The 18116-nt window shown below is 45.9% G+C and overlaps 1 protein-coding gene across 1 annotated transcript in view; it reads left to right on the top strand.

Annotated features, from left to right (window-relative positions):
- DNAI1 (dynein axonemal intermediate chain 1) overlaps positions 1-18116 on the top strand; it is a 152675-nt gene that overhangs the window by 98867 nt on the left and 35692 nt on the right. The window contains exons 18-19 of the mRNA XM_074856967.1: positions 5323-5471; positions 6349-6448. Coding sequence (XP_074713068.1) covers positions 5323-5471; positions 6349-6448 — 249 coding nt within the window. The remainder of the gene's footprint in view (positions 1-5322; positions 5472-6348; positions 6449-18116) is intronic.

Below are 18116 nucleotides of genomic sequence, written 5' to 3'. Positions count from 1 at the left end.
GCACTTGCCCTTGCCACTGCACAATGAGTGAAAGGGACAGACTCCTTACATGCTGTATGAGTCAGGGATCAAACATGGGCTGCTCTCCACATGGACCGAATTTTAGATTATTTATTAAATAAATTGGAAAGTGAATTTCAGGCAGGCGTTTTTTCAGAGACCAAACATGCCCACAAATAGCATAATAATATGTTAATCCTTTAGCTGCAGAACAATTAGGGTAAATTTTTAAAAGTGGCTTAGTTAATAGTGTCTCTGAAGCCAAGAAATCATTATTTCAATTACATGCAGACCTATCTATTGCCCTTTTACATAGAGTACAAACTGTTTCTCCAGTAATATGATTCTGTAATGCAAAACTGCCTCTTTGCATATCTTATTTGCTGTTTAGGAATTGTGTAGCTTTGGTATCAAAAAGTATGGTCTCTGAGATTCATATTGAAACATTACTGCTGCTTCAACTCTTTGGTCAGAATTACTTCTTAATAAACAGGCGTCCACAGAAAAATTATGGTGAGATTTGAACATATTAATGTAAGAGAGAGGTTTTTTCTGTCTTAGGCAGTTTGCTTGAGAGTATAACAAATTAATATAATAAAACTCAGTACAAGACTGTATAGAAGGAAAAGATGATTCTAATTTTAAACAAAACTAATTTCACTCACTCTCTCATACTAAGCACCAGGACATTTGTATCTGTGTGGTCAGGACAGGTTTTCTTGTGGTTATACAGATGACAAATGGTGCTGGCTGTTGAGTCCTTATCACATCTCTTGGGTTTTCCTTAAATGATGATGACAAACTGGTTTCTGGACAGGCTCTGACTTCCAGTGACCCTTTAGTAATGGAGAGATCATTTGCTTCAGTGTCTAGTCTTCCTTTGTCTTAGGCAAAGTTGTTTTCCTTGTCTAGATATTTTATGGCTTGAGTTCTGTTCCTCACCTTCTTGCCACCTTATCTTTGGGGCTTGTATTTGTTCTGTCCAGTTATCTGCATTTGCCATCAAGTAAAACAGGTTCTTTCTTTTACCATTTCCTGTTGTTTCTCCCAATACATTCACATGCCTCTGTTTTCATTCATAAGCCTTTCTATATATATCTTAGCATTTCTGTTACAGATCTCTACAAAAAAGCACTGAGCAAAAACCAAGGAGTCCCTCTGGTGTTGCTGGTAACAGCTGTCCGCAACAACACGGGACACGTTTGTGTCAGTGGTTTCTGAAGACCAACTGGGTGTCCTGATCTGCCTGGGAGTGACATTGCTGGGCAGTACTCTTTCTGTTGCGAGATACAAACCTCCTTTGGAAAAGAATATTTTTTGGAATTCAATATTGCCTAAAGTCTCAGTGTTTCTGTTAGTGAACTAAAGAAACCCTCTACATTATAAGGACAGTAATAACCATCCATTCACCAAGGGCAAATCGCACTCCACAAACCTGATCGCCTTGTACAACAAAGTAACCTGCTCAGTTGGTGTGGGGTGAGCCGTGGACATTGTCTACCTGGATTTCTCCAAGGCTTTTGATATGGTTCCCCACAGCCTCCTCCTAGAGATGCTGCTGTGTTACGGTCTAGACAAGGGGTGTGTGGTGGGTGGGGAACTGGCTGACAGGCCCCACCCAGAGGGTGGTGGTGAACAGCTCCTTTTCAAACTGGCACTCTGTCACAAGTGGGGTCCCCCAGGGATCGATATTGGGCCCAGCGCTGTTTAATGTCTTCATAAGTGATCTGGACGATGGGATCAAGTGCACCCTGATGAATTTTGCTGATGATACCAAACTGAGTGGGGAAGTGAACACTTTGGAAGGCAGAGCCACCCTGTAGGAAGACCTGGATAGGCTGGAAGAGTGGGCTGACAAGAACCCTAGGAAGTTCAGCAAGGACAAGTGTAAGGGCTTGCACCTGGGAAAACATAATCCAGGAGTGCAGCACAGGCTGGGATCTATCTGGCTGGGGAGCAGCTCTGTGGAAAGGGACCTGGTGGACAACAAGCTCAACATCAGTGAACAGTGTGCTGCAGCGACAAAGAAAGTCACAGGATGCTGGGCTGCATCAGCAAGGGCACCACCAGCAGAGAGAAAGTCATTATCCCACTCTACTCAGTGCTTGCCAGGCCACACCTGGAATACTGTGTTCGGTTTTGGTCCCCACTATACAAAAAAGATGCAGAGAGGCTGGAGAGAGTCCAGAGAAGGGCCACAAGATGATCAAGGGACTGGGAAGCCTGCTGCATGAGGAAAGGCTGAGAGAGTTGGATTTGTTCAGCCTTGAGAAGGCTTAGGGGAGACCTTATTGCCATGTTCCAGTATTTGAAGGGTGGCTACAAAGAAGGTGGAGACGTCCTTTTTACAAGGAGTCACATGGAAAAGGTGAGGGGTAAGGGGTACAAGTTACTCCTGGGGAGATTACGAGAGGAAAATATTTCACAATGAGAATGGTCAGCGACTGGAATAATCTCCCCAGGGAAATGGTGGATTCCCCAACATTGGACACTTTTAAGATTCAGCTGGACTGAGTGCTAGGCCACTGTGCTTTTGCCAGAAAGGTTGGACCAGATGATCCTTGAGGTCCCTCCCAACCTGGTATTCTATGATTCTATGATTCATGGATGCGTAGGAGTTTTGTGTCAGGCTAACATCTAGTGTAAACTGCACTGCTGTTAATGAAGATTATTCATAAGTTTTGTGTCCTTGGAGTCCTCTGTTCCTCCCAGTATTCCTCCTCTATGTTTCGCAGCCCTGCCACCAGTCATCTTTGAATTAGTTTCCTGTATTGCCATAGACACATTCTTGCTTTCCTGTCTCATCATAAAAATACCATTTAATAGTCACACACATCTACCACCATTAAAATAGGAGAAAAACATTCTCAGCAAATTGGAACAGTGCTCCAGAAGATCAGACAGGCTGCATAAATGCCTGGTCCCTGAATCTACTCATCCTCTTCAAAGCTGTCTTGTCAGGAGTTAGGCATCACATTTTCCAGTAGTTTTGTTTTCATCCTGATATGTGTCTGATAACTGTAGGGTTTTTAAAGTGAATAGTAGGGGAAGACTTTGCCAGCAGTTCTAGTTAGCTCAGAAACTCTTTTATTCATTAAAGTCATACTTCTTTCTGAGCTTTTTCTCAAGTTTGTATTGTTTCTTCAAAATGCATCTTGAAACAACATGGCCCTGTCTCACACATCAGAGGTGATACCAAAGGTAGGGGTGAACACGGTGTGGGACCAGCAGGCACTTCCAGAGCACAGTGTATGACATTAGGCTAAAGCTGACACACAGGGTTCATTTCTCACAAGGGACACAGCCAGGTATCTGCCCTACAGAACCCTTTTTCCTGCTGGTTTCATAGGAAAACTGGAGATCCCTTTCCTGTCAGGACCTGGGCCTCAGCTCTGGGCCAGACTTGCAGACTGTAAAGCCAGTGCTGTGGATCAGCACATCCCAGAGCATGATGGGCCTCACATACCAGTGCCTGGAGAGCTGCACTGATCAGGGGCTCAGCCCCAACAAGACTTTAAAAACAGAGTGCTGAGCATTACAGTTCTGTTGGATGCAGACAAACCTGGTTAGGATCTCACTCTTCAAAGTCCTCAGTTATTAGAGACCTTCAATCCCCATACTTGTAAGAACAGATGGATAAAGCAGCTTCTCTCTTGTGTTAATTACTCATGACCCATTCTGTCTGTTTCCAGCAAAGTGACTTTCAAAACAAGCCAAGTACCAATTTTCCTGGTGGCTGAACATTAAGAATTATGAAGTAAAGTATGAAACATGCCATGAAAGGTGATTTCAGTCCCATAATTACACACAGGGACAGCAACTCAGAGAATAGTATGCACCAAACTATTAACAAGCTATAGACACTGTCAGTAAATCTCAGTGGGACATGAACCACTTTCTTGTTTCTGTTTCCTACCACAGCAAGCCTCCCAGGAATGCAGGAGCTGCTGCTTTGTGAATAGTTTAGAACCTTCAGTCCAGTACCTGCACCAGTGCAAAAGGGTATCGGAAGAAAACATGTCTCAATACCCAGACAGTGACTGTCATATGTAATAAACAGTTAAGCCTTATGATTAGTTAGAGCTTCGGTTTGCAAGAATTAAAGTCACGTAACACTTCAGCAATCCAGCTGCTTGGACAGATGATGTGTTGCTGCATTCATTAGGGAGTAATGAAAGGTGCTGAAAATTCCTTGTAGTGACAGTACCAAGGCAGATCAACAGAAAATCCTAAAACCAACCCCAGTCTGCTGTGTGGATACAGCTGTGTGTGAGAACACAATCAAGAGGACTTTACTTGTGAGATGAGGTCCTTGTTGCTAATGAAGGAAGCCTCCAGTCCTCCCAGAAGGGAGGAGGTTTGGGGAGGGTAACCTCATTTTTCTGTGCTGTGTACACAGAACTGACAGGATCTGGATTGAGTTCTGTATTCTGCTCGTGCAGACAATCAGATTGTAATTTCTTCCCCCTTCAATGACCTCACAGACAAAGTGACTTTTCCAAGGCTCCCAAATGTTTTCCAGCTCTTGCACACGTCCTACATTTTGCCATTCAGTAGCACCCACAGCTGTGATGCTGCTGGCCTGACCTTCATGTGCATGTGCAGATTTTGCCCGGTTTACAGGCTGCTGTTGACTGGGGTACAGGGTGGCCCACCTGCCCATCAGGGACACGTCTGATTGCTGGCCAACCTCGTGTGATTCTCACTCCCCTCTGGGAAGTCACAAATGCCACAAGAGAAAGATCTGCAGAGTCATGTGGTGGGGCAGGCTCTTAGAGCAGGCTGCTGCAGGGTGATGGCAGGGAAAGGACTTTTGGCATGTTCCCAAAATCCTTAGAGCCAAAGGGTCTGATAGGTCATTCTTGTGCTGAGAGCACCATTACCACTGGTTTTATTTGCAACACTTCAAATGCACACGGTGCTGTGTGCTCCTGAGCAACACAAGAGCTGTCTTTCCCCTGCCTTTCCTGAGAGCCTTTTACAGAGGCACGGCAGGAGCCAGGGGTTGGCAGGAAGGCGATGGATCTCCTGCAGTGGAGAATGGGCTCTGGGGCCTGCCTCTGGCTGTAAATCCAATCAGACAACTTCAATTCCTGCCTCTGTGTATTGCAGAGGAGAGCTCAGTGTTGCCTGCAAGTGGGGTGAAACAGCATGTGCTAAATTATTTCATTTCTGTAGTACCTCTGGGTACCAGCCACCTCTTCCCAGCCAGCCCAGAAGAGCCTAGGAGGCCGTACAAGTATTCAGAGGCATCTTTCAGCAGGAATGTGAGCTCCAGAAGAAGGTCTAGCTCTGATTACTGACTAGCTCTTTCCATTGCAGTGTTCAAAATCCTATTCAAGCCAGTTTCTGGATGTGTTTGAAGCCCATCACATGGCCGTGGACTCAGTCAGCTGGAATCCCTACCACTTGAAAGTCTTCATTTCCTGCAGCTCTGACTGGACAGTCAAGATTTGGGATCATACCATCAAGTAGGTCTTGCTGGGTCATGGCGTGGGTGGGGAGGTCCAGCATGACATGTCAGCTGCACGTGTTGACTCTGCTCATACCTCAGTCTCAGTTTTGCTCTTAGGTGTTGATATTGCTAATTGCTCTCTTATCTCTGTTTTGGAGGCTGATGGCTCAGATTTGTACTCCCCAGGTATGACATATAAGATTTAGCATCAGCTGCCCCTGGAACTTGCCAAGCAGTGCAGCTCAGCATAGAGACTGACTGCTTCGCTTTGGACTTGGCTCACTTCAGGCAGGACCTACTGTGGCAGCGTTATTCTTCTGGAGCAAAGCTATAGAGAATTGTCAGGGCCTGGCTTATGGCCTCAGGGGTCAGACACCTCCTAAGAGACAGAGAGGCAAAAAAAAATTTGGAACACTTAAAAATACATAATGAAGTTCAGGGTTAGTGGTTGAGGAATGTCTGGTTTCAATAAGAAAATTGATTTTGTTGTAAATCAGAGTCCAATATTTCCTGTTGCCAATACTGCTCTAATATTCAATGTTGTCAGAAGTCCAGAGAGGGAAAATCACTTTTTCCCATATGATTATTAACCAGAGAGACTCTGGTGTGTTGGGGGGAAGCTTTCAAAATGCTTTCAGAAAGAAAGAAGCATGCTACCTTTATTCTCATCGTAGCAGAACCAATCCCAACCCATTTGGGTTGATGCTCAGCTTTGCTTTGCCTTTGGCTCAGACCCTGGCTGGTATCTGACATAGAGAAATACCTTATCTCCCACTTCTGCAGCTGGCCTTGAACAACACAGGCTGCAGCATCAAAGTGTTTATAGCTCAACGTTTCACTTCCAAATCTGCATGTGTTTAAATGAGTTCTTCTCCCTGGTTCTTTTTTTACAGGACTCCAATGTTTATTTATGACCTGAATTCTGCTGTAGGGGATGTTGCATGGTCCCCTTACTCCTCCACGGTCTTTGCTGCAGTCACCACCGATGGCAAGGTGAGAGGCTGGGAGCAACACTGCTCTGATTTGAGCTGAGAGAAAATCAAGGAAGATTAGGGTTGAGCATGGGGATGGGTCAGCCCAATCCTGGCCAAGCATGTCAGGGAACTGCAGATCTCCCACCAGCAGGAATCCACCACAGTGACAGGCTAAGTTGGCTGCAGCTTGCCTGAGCTGCTTGCCTCAGGATGGCAGGGTCATTGCGTAGCTCGAGGCCCTAACATTAATTCCTTTTTGCTCAGTCTGACTGCAGAGGACTCAGAAGTCATAAAGCATCAGAGATGAGGAAACCTGGGCAGCAGCATTTCTTACTCCTTCTCCCCCTAAGGTATACCACACCCCTTCAAGCAACAGTGCCAGAAATGTCTCAGCTGCAGCCCAATCAGGCAAACAGCTGATGTTAAATCACAAATCAGAGGGCTTTTAGCAGATGCTAAGGGTCAGCTGCACCTCTCACTGCAGCCTTGACAAACCGATCAGATATGCATGTGGACCCTCTCCTCTAAGGACAGATCCTTTTTAGGGGCCAAGTCACCCCAAGCTCTAGCACAAGTAAGACAAACCTCCCTGCAGCTCTAGTTTGCTCCTCCTACTCCAAGGATGGAGGCACTCAGAGGACAGAGAGGAAAGCAGGGTTCAGGGAATAGTTTGCTTTTTCCTATGCTTTCCTGCCCTTGGCATGCATATCCCTAGGCATGAATTGCTCACTCCTCAGTGCTGCTCCTGCTGCATTAAGGTAGGTGTTGCAAATCCATGCAGCTTCCTGCTTGCTCTCTTGTTGACTGCATCAGTGCAGGTGTGCACCTTGCACATGCCAGGAGAAAACACGTAACTCCCTCTAAGGACTTAAGTCCCTCTGGTGAGGGACTCTTTATAAGGGGGTGTAGTGACAGGATGAAGGGTAATGGCTTTAAACTGAAAGAGGGTAGATTTAGATTAGATATAAGGAAGAAATTCTTCCCTGTGAGGGTGGTGAGACACTGACACAGGTTGCCTAGAGAAGCTGTGGCTGCCCCCTCCCTCGAAGGGTTCAAGGCCAGGTTGGACGGGGCTTTGAGCAACCTGGGCTAGTGGAAGGTGTCCCTGCCCATGGCAGGGAGTTGGAACTCGATGATCTTTGAGGTCCCTTCCAACTCAAAACATTCTGTGATTCTCTATGTGAAATCAGCTTATCGACCGGTGCATCCTGGTGGATGGAGACATTACACTCCAGATCAGAGCACCCCTAGTATGAGCTGACATAACTGCATTGGTTCTGAACCTCTAAGGTATACAGAAGCAATAGAATAAAGTGGTTATATACTTATATTGATATTAAAAAATAAATTATAATAATATGCCCAGGGTCAGCCAACAGAAGTTTGTTCCAGTTAAACAAAATCAACATTTTCCCACTGTGTGGGCTATCTCTAAGAGTAATTATTTGGTAATGAAGTACTTAGACCAGTCCTAATATTGAGATAATGGCAGTTATATTTTTGCCCATAGCCATCCATCGTAGTAGCTCAGATGGTTAATTCAGGCCTGGCAAGTAGCCAGGGCATGTTGCTATCCATCAACACTGGTTTTCTACTGTAAGACCACATTGCTCTGTCACTATGGGCTGTGTGTTTTGCTGGTATAAATTGGAAAGTCTGTGCAGTTTGGCCAAATTACTCTAGCAAAAAGATGGCCTTTATATATCTCTATCATTGAATTGATGCCTTGGCAACTTTATTGCAGTTTAACCTTTATGTTATAGCAAAAAATTCATTTCACTGATACACTGGCTCAGGCTGTGAATTTGTCTCTCCCAAGCTAAGCAATAGAAATGTCTTCACTGGGGCACCTGGTCTCCCTGGAAAGCTTGGGTGCCACAGCCTACAGAAAGCAGTGTTGATGCTTTTCCCTTGCAAGCAGGGTCAGGATTGGGCCCCTTGTTTACGGATCTGTCTGTTCCCATTCTCCCATATACCAAGTTAAGGTCCTGCATGAATGAAATGAATGTATTCAGTGTTACACATCCCCTGACTTGACTTCCATAAGTGAAGTGTGCACCCTCAAACCTGGCAAGGGTCCTGCTAACATTCACAGCTTCGATTGAATGCTGGTGTGAGCAGGGCAGAGAACAGTGGGTACTCTAGCTGTGTCCTGGTGCCTAACTGTGGGGAAGAGGATGGAAATGTCTGCAGGCAGTGATACACCCTGGGCAGTGTGAGCAGATGGAGGACAAACTCTGGGTGTACTGGGATTTCTTACTCATATAGTCAAGTTTCTGCAGTGATACCTCATCTCTAGGGAGGCTTCGTGCTGTTCACTTGGGCCAGGTTCTTTGTCAGAACTTTACCTGCTGCAGAGAAGCTCCTATGGACTTGGGAAGAGTTTGTGCAATGGGGTCTTTCCATCCCACCCCTGCTACTGGTGTGGTGACTCTAGTTGTGTTGTTGCAGAGTCACATTAGCTGCAGCATCCATGGGCCTGGTGTTTGTATGAGGCTGTGGATAAAATAGGAGGCTGTCTGACTTGACAGCACTGCACCCACAGCATCTCACCTGGGCTATGCTACCTTGGATCTAATTCAGTAATCTTAACAAGGTCCTAATCTAGTAGGATCTAATTCTGCTTTATGCCTTTAATCCCAAACTCTGAGAAGAGTGGCCATCAGCCAGGACCAGCCCAGGTTTGGGCTGCCTAGCAGGAAAGGTCCAGGCAAGAGTTGCCTTCCCATTGCAATAGGCTGGCCAGGACAGATGCTGATAGAAATCCTGGGCCTTTGTGTTAGCCACTAACCATGCTGGTTGCAGCAGGGTGTGTCTGAGAAATGGTTTAGTTTCTCTTTTGAACAGAACCTTCTAGATCTGCAGTGGAAGTGGAATAAATAGTGGTTTACAACCTTTTTGTTCCTGGACATATTCCACTTTGTAGCAGAGCGCAATTCTTGGGAATAACTTGGTGCTTTGCAAAGGGCAGTCTCCATTAATGCTGGGAAAAAATCTACATTAACAGGATATTAACAGGATATTCTGTGATTCGATGATACAGAAAACTACATGATGTGCAGCCAGAAAATAAAACATTAAAGGCCTCCTGTTCATAAATAGCCTCTAGCTTTTCATCCACACGTAATTATACCTTCAAAAATTGAAGGTTGCCTGGAGGTCGTTTCAAAACCAGGCTCTAATTGCAGTCTTAAAGGGATACCTGGCATATTTTGAAAAACACATTTCCTTATGTGAACTGATGCTATGTGTCCAGCGTGTGTATCAGCCCCCTAACTCCTAAGACTGACTTGGAAATTGAGGCATTTTAGAATCCAAAAATCTCTCAATCCACGTGAATCCAGGAGGTGGAGATTTAAGAGAAGCTGTAAATATCAGGGACTTTATGATAAAATGTGTGTGTTGGCAGCTGGGCATCTGCTTCAGGGAGCACCACCTCTTCATAAATAACATCAGTGTATGCATTCTGCTGCTGGTGCAGTGGACACTAACTGCTACTATTGCTCTTTATCATGTTCTGGGTAATTTCCTTAGTCTCCTGCTCTGCCTGATGGCCATTTTATATCAGAATGAGCATAAATGATTTGCAATGAAAATTGAAATAAAATAAAATGATCACTGAGACATGCACATCCGTGCCAACACTGCCTGGAAAAAAACCTCCCAATTCTATAACTAGATGCCTAAATAAGTGGCCTGATTTTAAAAGGACTGGACAGCCAGCTGCCTTTATGGAAGCTGGTCTTTGCTGGATGTGCTCAGTGTGGTTGCTATAGAGCATTCAGCTTTGGTTTCAATCAGTGCGCTATGTCCACTGCAGTTTTGCTCTGTGATTGCATTTCAGATGACACTTACATTCCTTGAAGACTCCACAGTGATTCCTAAAGCAGACAGGTGGAGAGATCTGTTATTTCTAAACATGAGTCCTGCAGCTCAGTTGGCTGGCAACAGCTCTGTGGTTCCTCCAGGCCATCTCCTGCTGGCACCTGGGTGCAAATACTGATGTGATTAGCACTGAAATAAAATGAGGTTAGAGAACACCTAGTTTAGTTTAGGTTGTAAATAGTAAAAGCCTGACATGAAGAAAAAAGCTATCTGGGAGACCTGCTTTGGAAATAAAAAGAAATGTGGAGGTATATTTGGAAATCTGGACCCTTACACTTAGGGTGCAGGAAAGCTGGGGATGTTGGTCAGTTTATTGTAAGGACAGAGGGCAGTGAAATGGGGAGGGGTGGAATTCAATCCCTGTGGCATTCAGCAGGATTTGCCTTTAGGAGTTTTCTTTAAGCCCATTTCAAACTTACACTTAAGGCAGAAAAAAAAAAAAAAAAAAAGAAACATATTAAAGTGGGAATCATACTTGAAATTTCCTTCTTGGGCTTCATTTACTTAATTTCCTTAAATAAGGAAATGGTGTTGGCAGGTTGTGCTGTACAGGAACAATGCTGCAAACCTCTGCTTCTGGCTCACTCTGGCCATGCGGATGTCTTGTGCTGAATTCATGATGAATTGTTACCCCTGTTAAACAAAACAGATACCTGTGTCACAAGTGTCCCCAGATGGCTGGATCTCAGACTGCGGGCCACAGCTGCCCCATGCTATGGCTGTAATGACATGGTCAAGCTGGACTTTTTCAACCTGGAGAAGGAACTCAGCAGCAGCCTCTTAGTGCCTACAAGGAGGTCAACAAAAAATTAGTGCCAAGCTCTTCACAGCAGTGCATGAAGAGACGATGAGACACAACAGCTGAAATGAGTTGAAATGAGAGGCTTGGACTGGATATAAGGAAAAACTTTCACTGTAAGATGATCAAGTAATGGGACAGCTTGCCCAGAGAGGTGGTGCCATCTCTGTCCATGGAGGTTTTTCAAGACCAGATTGGGTAGAGCCCTGAGCAACGGCACCTGACCTCAGAGCTGACCCTGCTTTGGGCAGGAGGTTGGAGTAGAGACTTCTGGAGGCCTCTTCCAACCTGAATTACTTTCTAATCCTGTGATGCTATGAAATATCCTTGTGTGGGAAGAAGGATCCCAGGGGTTTTACAACAACAGGCTTGGGAGCATGCACTAAGTACAAGTCCATTTGCTCTCATGTTTTTGTGGTCTGTGTCCTTCATGACTAATGCAGCAAGAGCAAGGTGATGTTTTAGTCATCTTTAGCAAATATTGATAGCCTCAAGACAAATGCCATCCAAGTGTGCTCTCTGAGGAGAAAGCCACTCAAATATATGCTCCAGGGCTTTTCCCCATTACGGCAGCTGTTGACCTTTCAGGATGTGAAATACTTGAAATGACCCAAACCTTCAGGAAATTAGCTAATGGATTGTGCTGGTCAGGAAGTGAGTGTGACCTTTCCTGCTTATATAAACATATTTTACTGAACAACTCTTTTGTATGAGAAGTCTTGAAGACCAGGTTCCTGTTGTATCTCACTTAGAGGGTAAGATGCTAAATAAATGCCTGTTGTCTTAATACTCATCCTTTCACAGCTAGGAGAGAAACACTTGTTTTACATTGGCCTGTTGCTGCCCATTTAACACTGACTGGCAGCAAAAGTCAATCTCTGTCTTTAAAAGCATGAATGATTTTGCAGATAAGAGGCCTGTTAAACCTTTCAGGTTTGCAAATATTTCACTGGGTATTTTGGACCTAATCCTGCCTCTCCTTGTAGGGCATGAATCAGGGGTGCCAGCAGACCTCTCAGCATCAGTCTATGCTTTTGCCCAGGGCAGTAAGGACTGTGAACACCTCATGGCTACAGGTGTTCCTGTTGCATCCGAGTCTTTCCTTATACCCTTCTGCAGTAGCCCATGAGGTTTGTCCATGCCTTATGGGGCTGCTGCTAGCTCTGCAGGGAGGGGACAAGGCGTCCCCTGGCTCTCTGCACCGTGGCCGGGTGATGTGGAAACAATAAATGAGTGCAGGTTCCTTTGCTGTCATCCAGAAGGACCTCTGGGTATGCTGAAGTGGGCAGGAGCTTTCTTAAAATTGCTTTGAAATTGCATTCACAGCTTAAGTAGTTGTTTTTTGGTAAAACTGTTCATTTTCTTCTGCCACAAAATCTGAAAGTTTCTTTCTTATTCCCTGCTGAATCTTTAAGATTGATATGGACTGCTGGTCAGATTTATGTCTGCTGTAAAACAGGGTCTGGTGGCATGTCAAAGCTCAATGAAGTAGATGGGCAGAGTCCCTGGAATTAGTGCTGCCTCCACTTTGTGCCAGTTGGGCTGTCCCCCCTTCGCCTCCCCCAGCCACCTGCCTCTCTGCGCACTGGCATTTCCCTCCCTTAGCAGATGTTTTAGGGAATAAGCCAGCCTGGAAGATTTGGTTTGCCCTGCAGGGTCTATCCTGCTGCAGCTCCCATCCCATCAAAGGGTGCTCTGGTGGGCTCCAAGCCTCAAGATGTACATCAGGCACCTCAGGACACTACTGGTCACTCACATCCCTTAGCTACTGAGTTGCAGGTAAGGTGACTTTGTCAGCACAGTAGTTAGTTTCAGTGCAAAGTCAAACTGGTAAATTCAAATCCCTTTTGTCAGTGGCTTTGCAGGAATTGTTTCTTAAACAGATGGTTGCAGGCCAGCTTTCATTATTAGAGCTATTGCTCTTTCAGGTTATGAAATACAGCATTTTGATGAAACCCACCTGCTGAGATTAACTAGTTCATTCAACCACACAGAACGAAGTTTGCCTTTTTCTGCTTGCATGGATGTATATGAGTGAAAAAACTACTTGGGCAGCATCTCCAGAGATTTTGTTGATTCACCTGTTAGACTTTGCATAAAAACCTACCAGGGGCAAAGACCATCAGGAGTATCTGTAAGAGTTTAAAAAGCTGCTTCTAAGGTGTCTCTCTGCTCCTTGTTATTGGCCACTGCTAAGAATGGCCCCTCACTTAGGTTTCAATGTGCAAATGAGAACAATTGGCATTAGGGCCACTGAGACCCTCCAACTCTCAGCCCCATCCTGCTGTACAGAGACAGCAGCTCCTGAACCTTGATGTTTACTGCTTGGCATTTTATAATGAACTGAAATCGGTGCTGGTTTGTTTGAAATCGCACCTCGATGACTGTGTTCAGTTTTGGGCCCCTCACTACAAAAAGGACATTGAATTACTCGAGTGTGTCCAGAGAAGGGCAACGAAGCTGGTGCAGGGTCTGGAGCACAGGTCGTATGAGGAGCAGCTGAGGGAACTGGGGTTGTTTAGTCTGGAGAAGAGGAGGCTGAGGGGAGACCTCATCACCTCTACAGCTACCTGAAAGGAGGGTGCAGAGAGCTGGGGATGAGCCTCTTTAACCAAGTAACAAGTGATAGGACAAGAGGGAATGGCTTCAAGTTGTGCCAGGGAAGGTTTAGACTGGATATTAGGAAGCATTTCTTTACAGAACGGGTTGTTAGGCATTGGAATGGGCTGCCCAGGGAGGTGGTGGAGTCCCCATCCCTGGAGGTGTTTAAGAGTCGGGTCGACTTAGCGCTGAGGGATATGGTGGAGTTGGGAACTGTCAATGTGAGGTTAATGGTTGGACTAGATGATCTTCAAGGTCTTTTCCAACCTAGATGATTCTGTGATTCTGTGAAATGCCAGTCTCCAAACTGTGACAGTTTGATACCTGCTTTATGAACAGCTTTGCTGGCCTACCACAGGGTTGCAGGTGGCAGAGAGCAGTGACTGCTGCTCCTGTCAGACTCGGTGCTGCCCTTGCTTGTGCAACTACCTGCCTTCACCCATGCCCCAGCCTCCAGCGCTGACTCTCAACCATTGGGCATAGCCAGGACCCTGCCAGTGTCTGAAGGGATGGAGCTTGGACCTAGTCTATGAGGACATAGTTTCAGCCTGACATCAGGGGCTGGGCTGTGGGTCACTGTTGAGAGAGAGCAGGGGGACTAGCACAGCTGGGATGCATTCACATAGCACAACCTTGGGACATTTGCCCGGGGCGCATAAGGGACTGTTTGAAACAGTCTCCCTGTTCTTAACCAGGTATTTGAGATGGGATGGCAGAGTAGGGAAGTGTCAGAGGACTGGAGGAAAGACTCTGCCCAGTATTTAGGAGCATGACAATGCAGGAGAGATAGGCAACCTAAATATGTTATCCAGAAAGGTCCTGGGACAAATCGTTGAATGGACTATTTGTAAGCAGTGGTAGATCAAGGAACAGCCAGTCTAGTAAGGCTTTAATAAGGCCATATCACATAAAACTGATCTAATACAGTTCTTGAGAGTAACAGGCCTGGTAGATCAGAGGAAGGAGATGTAATACATGCTTATAGGTTGACTTCAGGAACACTGTTGGCACAATCCCATGAGCGAACTACAAGGCAGGTGGGAAGGTGGATGTGGCACAATGGAAGTCATCCTCAGCAGAGTGTGCAGTGCAGCTAGGGATGCTTTGAGGACTGGGTCTGGTGCTGAAACCCAGCAGTAATTGTTGGGGAATTAAGCGGATAGGACTTAGAAGTAGCAGAGCTGAAATTGTAAATGAGCTCGACAACCTCAGCAGCAATTTGCAATCAGTGAGATGAAATTCAATAAAGACACAAACCAAATGTGCAATATGAAATGAGCACTAATTGGGGAAGCAGCAGGACTGTGAGGAAGGCTGGGGCCAGGGACTGCCTGCGCTGCCATGCTTTTGCTAACTCTGTGCTGCTGAGTCAAACCCTGGGAGATGCAAGGGAAAGTCACCCCAGGAGCACAACCAGGGCTCAGGTTGGACTTCGGATGCTGGTCTCTAAGGAAGGGTCATCTCTGCTGTCTCAGAAGGGATTGCAATGTAGCGCAGAGGTACTGGCTGCTATCGTCAGCCTAGCTATTGCATGAGTTCAGTACAGATTAGTTTCTCTGTTTGACTTTCACCTTTCAGAAGTGATTTGGAAAGTAAATTTAGTACAAAAGTGAAGAGCAGAAGGAGGCTTTGTGATTCATTCCAAAGCATGCTATTAAAGAGGCAAAAAAAGAGAGTCACTGGCAGTATAAGAGAATCATATTAGACCAAGCTGTAGTGCAACCAGCACAGGGGTATGATATATCAACTATTTAGCACCAGATAACAGCATTCAGAAGTGTGCAGGACCGAGACATGAAAGACATTATCCTAATCACTGAGACCCTCAGAGCAGAGCCAGGCTGGTAGAAGTGGTAACTGACAAGGAAGTTAGCTCAGATAAACAAGGACTTCCTTGTAAAACAATGTGACAGGGTTTCCAGAAGAGGTCAAATGGTCCTCAGCCTGCCTGAATGAATAGCAGCTCTTCTCCATGCCGAGGCTTTGATTTCTTACTGACTCGTGGGAGTTGAGCCAAATCAGCTGAGGCTGATGCTGTTTTCCTACCATGTCAAATTGGGAGCGACCCAGTTCTTACTGAATGAGGAAAAGCTGAGAGATGCAGCCCTACAGTGAAGCAACTCCTACAATTAAGCCAGATGACACAGACATTCTCCTCCCCACTGTGTCACGCACCCTGGAGCAGGAGGCTGGGATGCTGCAGGGCAGAGCGATGTGCTTAGCCCTCTCTCGTACCCACCCCAGGACATACAGCCAGCTCCTGACTGGCAAAGCTGACCCTGCTCATCCCAAAAAGCAGCTTTCACAGGTGCTTGCTCCTCCTCCTGTGCTCAAAAGTACTTCTGAACATACCTGTAACAGAGCTGCAGCCCATCCTGTTGCTAGTAGCACGACAGTGCTGTGAAAGCCTGTGAATTTTAGGGTCTGTCTGGTGCTGCTATAGGGGCAGCTGAGGACCAGCATTCCTGTGTCATCACTACAGAAACGGGGAGGCAGTGAATGTTTTCTGAGTCAGGTCTTCTCTCACCCTGCCAAGCCTCTGATGGCCCCGGGTGTCAGAGGGACCAAGGACTGTCTTACAACCCTTATTTGTAACTTGAAAATGTCCTCCTAGAGAAAATTAACTATTGGAGGCTGTTCTGGCTGCAGTGGGAGTATAGAAATCATTTACAGTAAGGCCTCCACTGCATGGCAGCTTGGCTTTGATGCAAGCTGGGCCTGCCCTGCCTGCCCAGTGCCTTTAGGATGCTCCAGCAGCTGTCTTGGTGCTAGACAGGGCTGGGATTGGCTTGCCCACTTGTTAAATATATTACATGAGAGTTTGAAACAAATCATCTGTGGAGTTTGCAAATGGAGGAGGTATCATGATTCAGTCAAGAAAATGAGGTAAATCCATCACAAGCACAGTGAAAACCAAGCAGTGAAAGAGATGTCAACTGGTAAAGGGCAGCATGATATTAAATTATCCCTCACCTTTTGCTCTTGCACTGATTTATTCTTTGTTGCCAAGTTACCAGGTACATCTGCCTTGTTCTTACATACATATATATTTCCCTTCAGCCTTGGTTCTGGTTGCCGTCAGGTTGTTTTTGAACATGCTAGCATTGCCCAGACCACTGCTGGGGAATGAGGGCTTGCAAGCCTGGAAGAAAAGGAAAGCAAAGGCTGCAGCCACTACAGACCCGGTGTGTGGTCGAGGCATGCAATAAAGGCAGGGTAGATCAAAGTAGTTCTTCAGTTCCCTTCTTCATGGGTCACAAAAGTCAAGTAGTTTGTTCTGCTGACAGAGAAGTTGGTTGCTTTCAAGTGGCGCTGTTCAGAGGGTTCAGCTCTCTCCCAGATCCCCTGTCATTTCTCTCCCTGGGCTTGTGAGGCTGCTGTGCTGCAGGGCAGGGGGTGGCAGTGGAGTGGAAGGACAGAGGGGTCCAAATCACCTCAGAGCTGCTGAGCAGGTGAACCTAGGCTGACTTTCAGACTGTAAGTGCGGTTTGCAGAGCGGGTGGGGAGAAATGAGACGTTCAAAACTCTGAATGTGTTTTGATACTGGAGCTATGGTAATAGCTTTGGACATGCACTGTGCCATGCTTACAGAGCAGCCGTGCAGAGCCTCAGTGGAGAACTGCTGGATTTTGAGAGGTGGAATACATTTGTGTGATTCATAGATGGAGGAGCTGTTGGTCTGGGGGCAACTGAGCTGGATTTCTTCTCTGGCTGTTTAAGAGTCAGGCATCAAAGCAGCTCATTTATGTCAAATATTTTCTGCAACTGTAACACAGCAGAGTTAGATCCATTATTGCCTGTACATCAAGCGTGGAGGCTCTGTGGTTACCCTGATGGTAATTTAAAAATGTTCTTATTGAATAAAAAGCATCAGACAGTGACTGCAGGATTCACCTGATCCCATCTCAGAGATAACTGGGCATCTGCTTAAATTCAATGCTTCTTTTCAGGGGCTACTGACTTACCAGAGTTACTTCCATCAAGGAGAAGTTTGCTTTGAGTATCTGCCTGACCTACCATCAGACTGTCCAGCACTTTGGTATTGTGAGTCAAGGTTTCTTTAGATAGTTGTTGATGCCAGCTCATAAATCCCCATGCTTCAAGGAACTACTTAGCTCAATAGCTTGGGCATCATTTGGAGGTTGGTATGTGCCCTTCTGCACTTCCTTGGGGTGGGCACGCAGTTTTACAGGGACCATAAATAAAACAGCTGTTGGAGTCATTGATTACTGCCCCATGCTTTATTATCCCTGGGGATCTGCAGCTTAGCTGCAGGAAGCAAAGGTGAGTTCTTGCACTTTCCTATTTCAGACGTTTTCAGATTTCTTTTATCTCATTCTCTGTGCCTCTCCCCAGGTTTCTTGTTCTTGGAGTCTGATTTATGTCCCTCTGAGGAAGTGGC

The sequence above is a fragment of the Strix uralensis genome, chromosome Z (genome assembly GCF_047716275.1).
Source record: "Strix uralensis isolate ZFMK-TIS-50842 chromosome Z, bStrUra1, whole genome shotgun sequence".
Taxonomy (NCBI): domain Eukaryota; kingdom Metazoa; phylum Chordata; class Aves; order Strigiformes; family Strigidae; genus Strix; species Strix uralensis.
The sequence above is the reverse complement of the archived record's forward strand: the minus strand, read 5'-3'. Positions and strand labels throughout refer to the sequence as shown.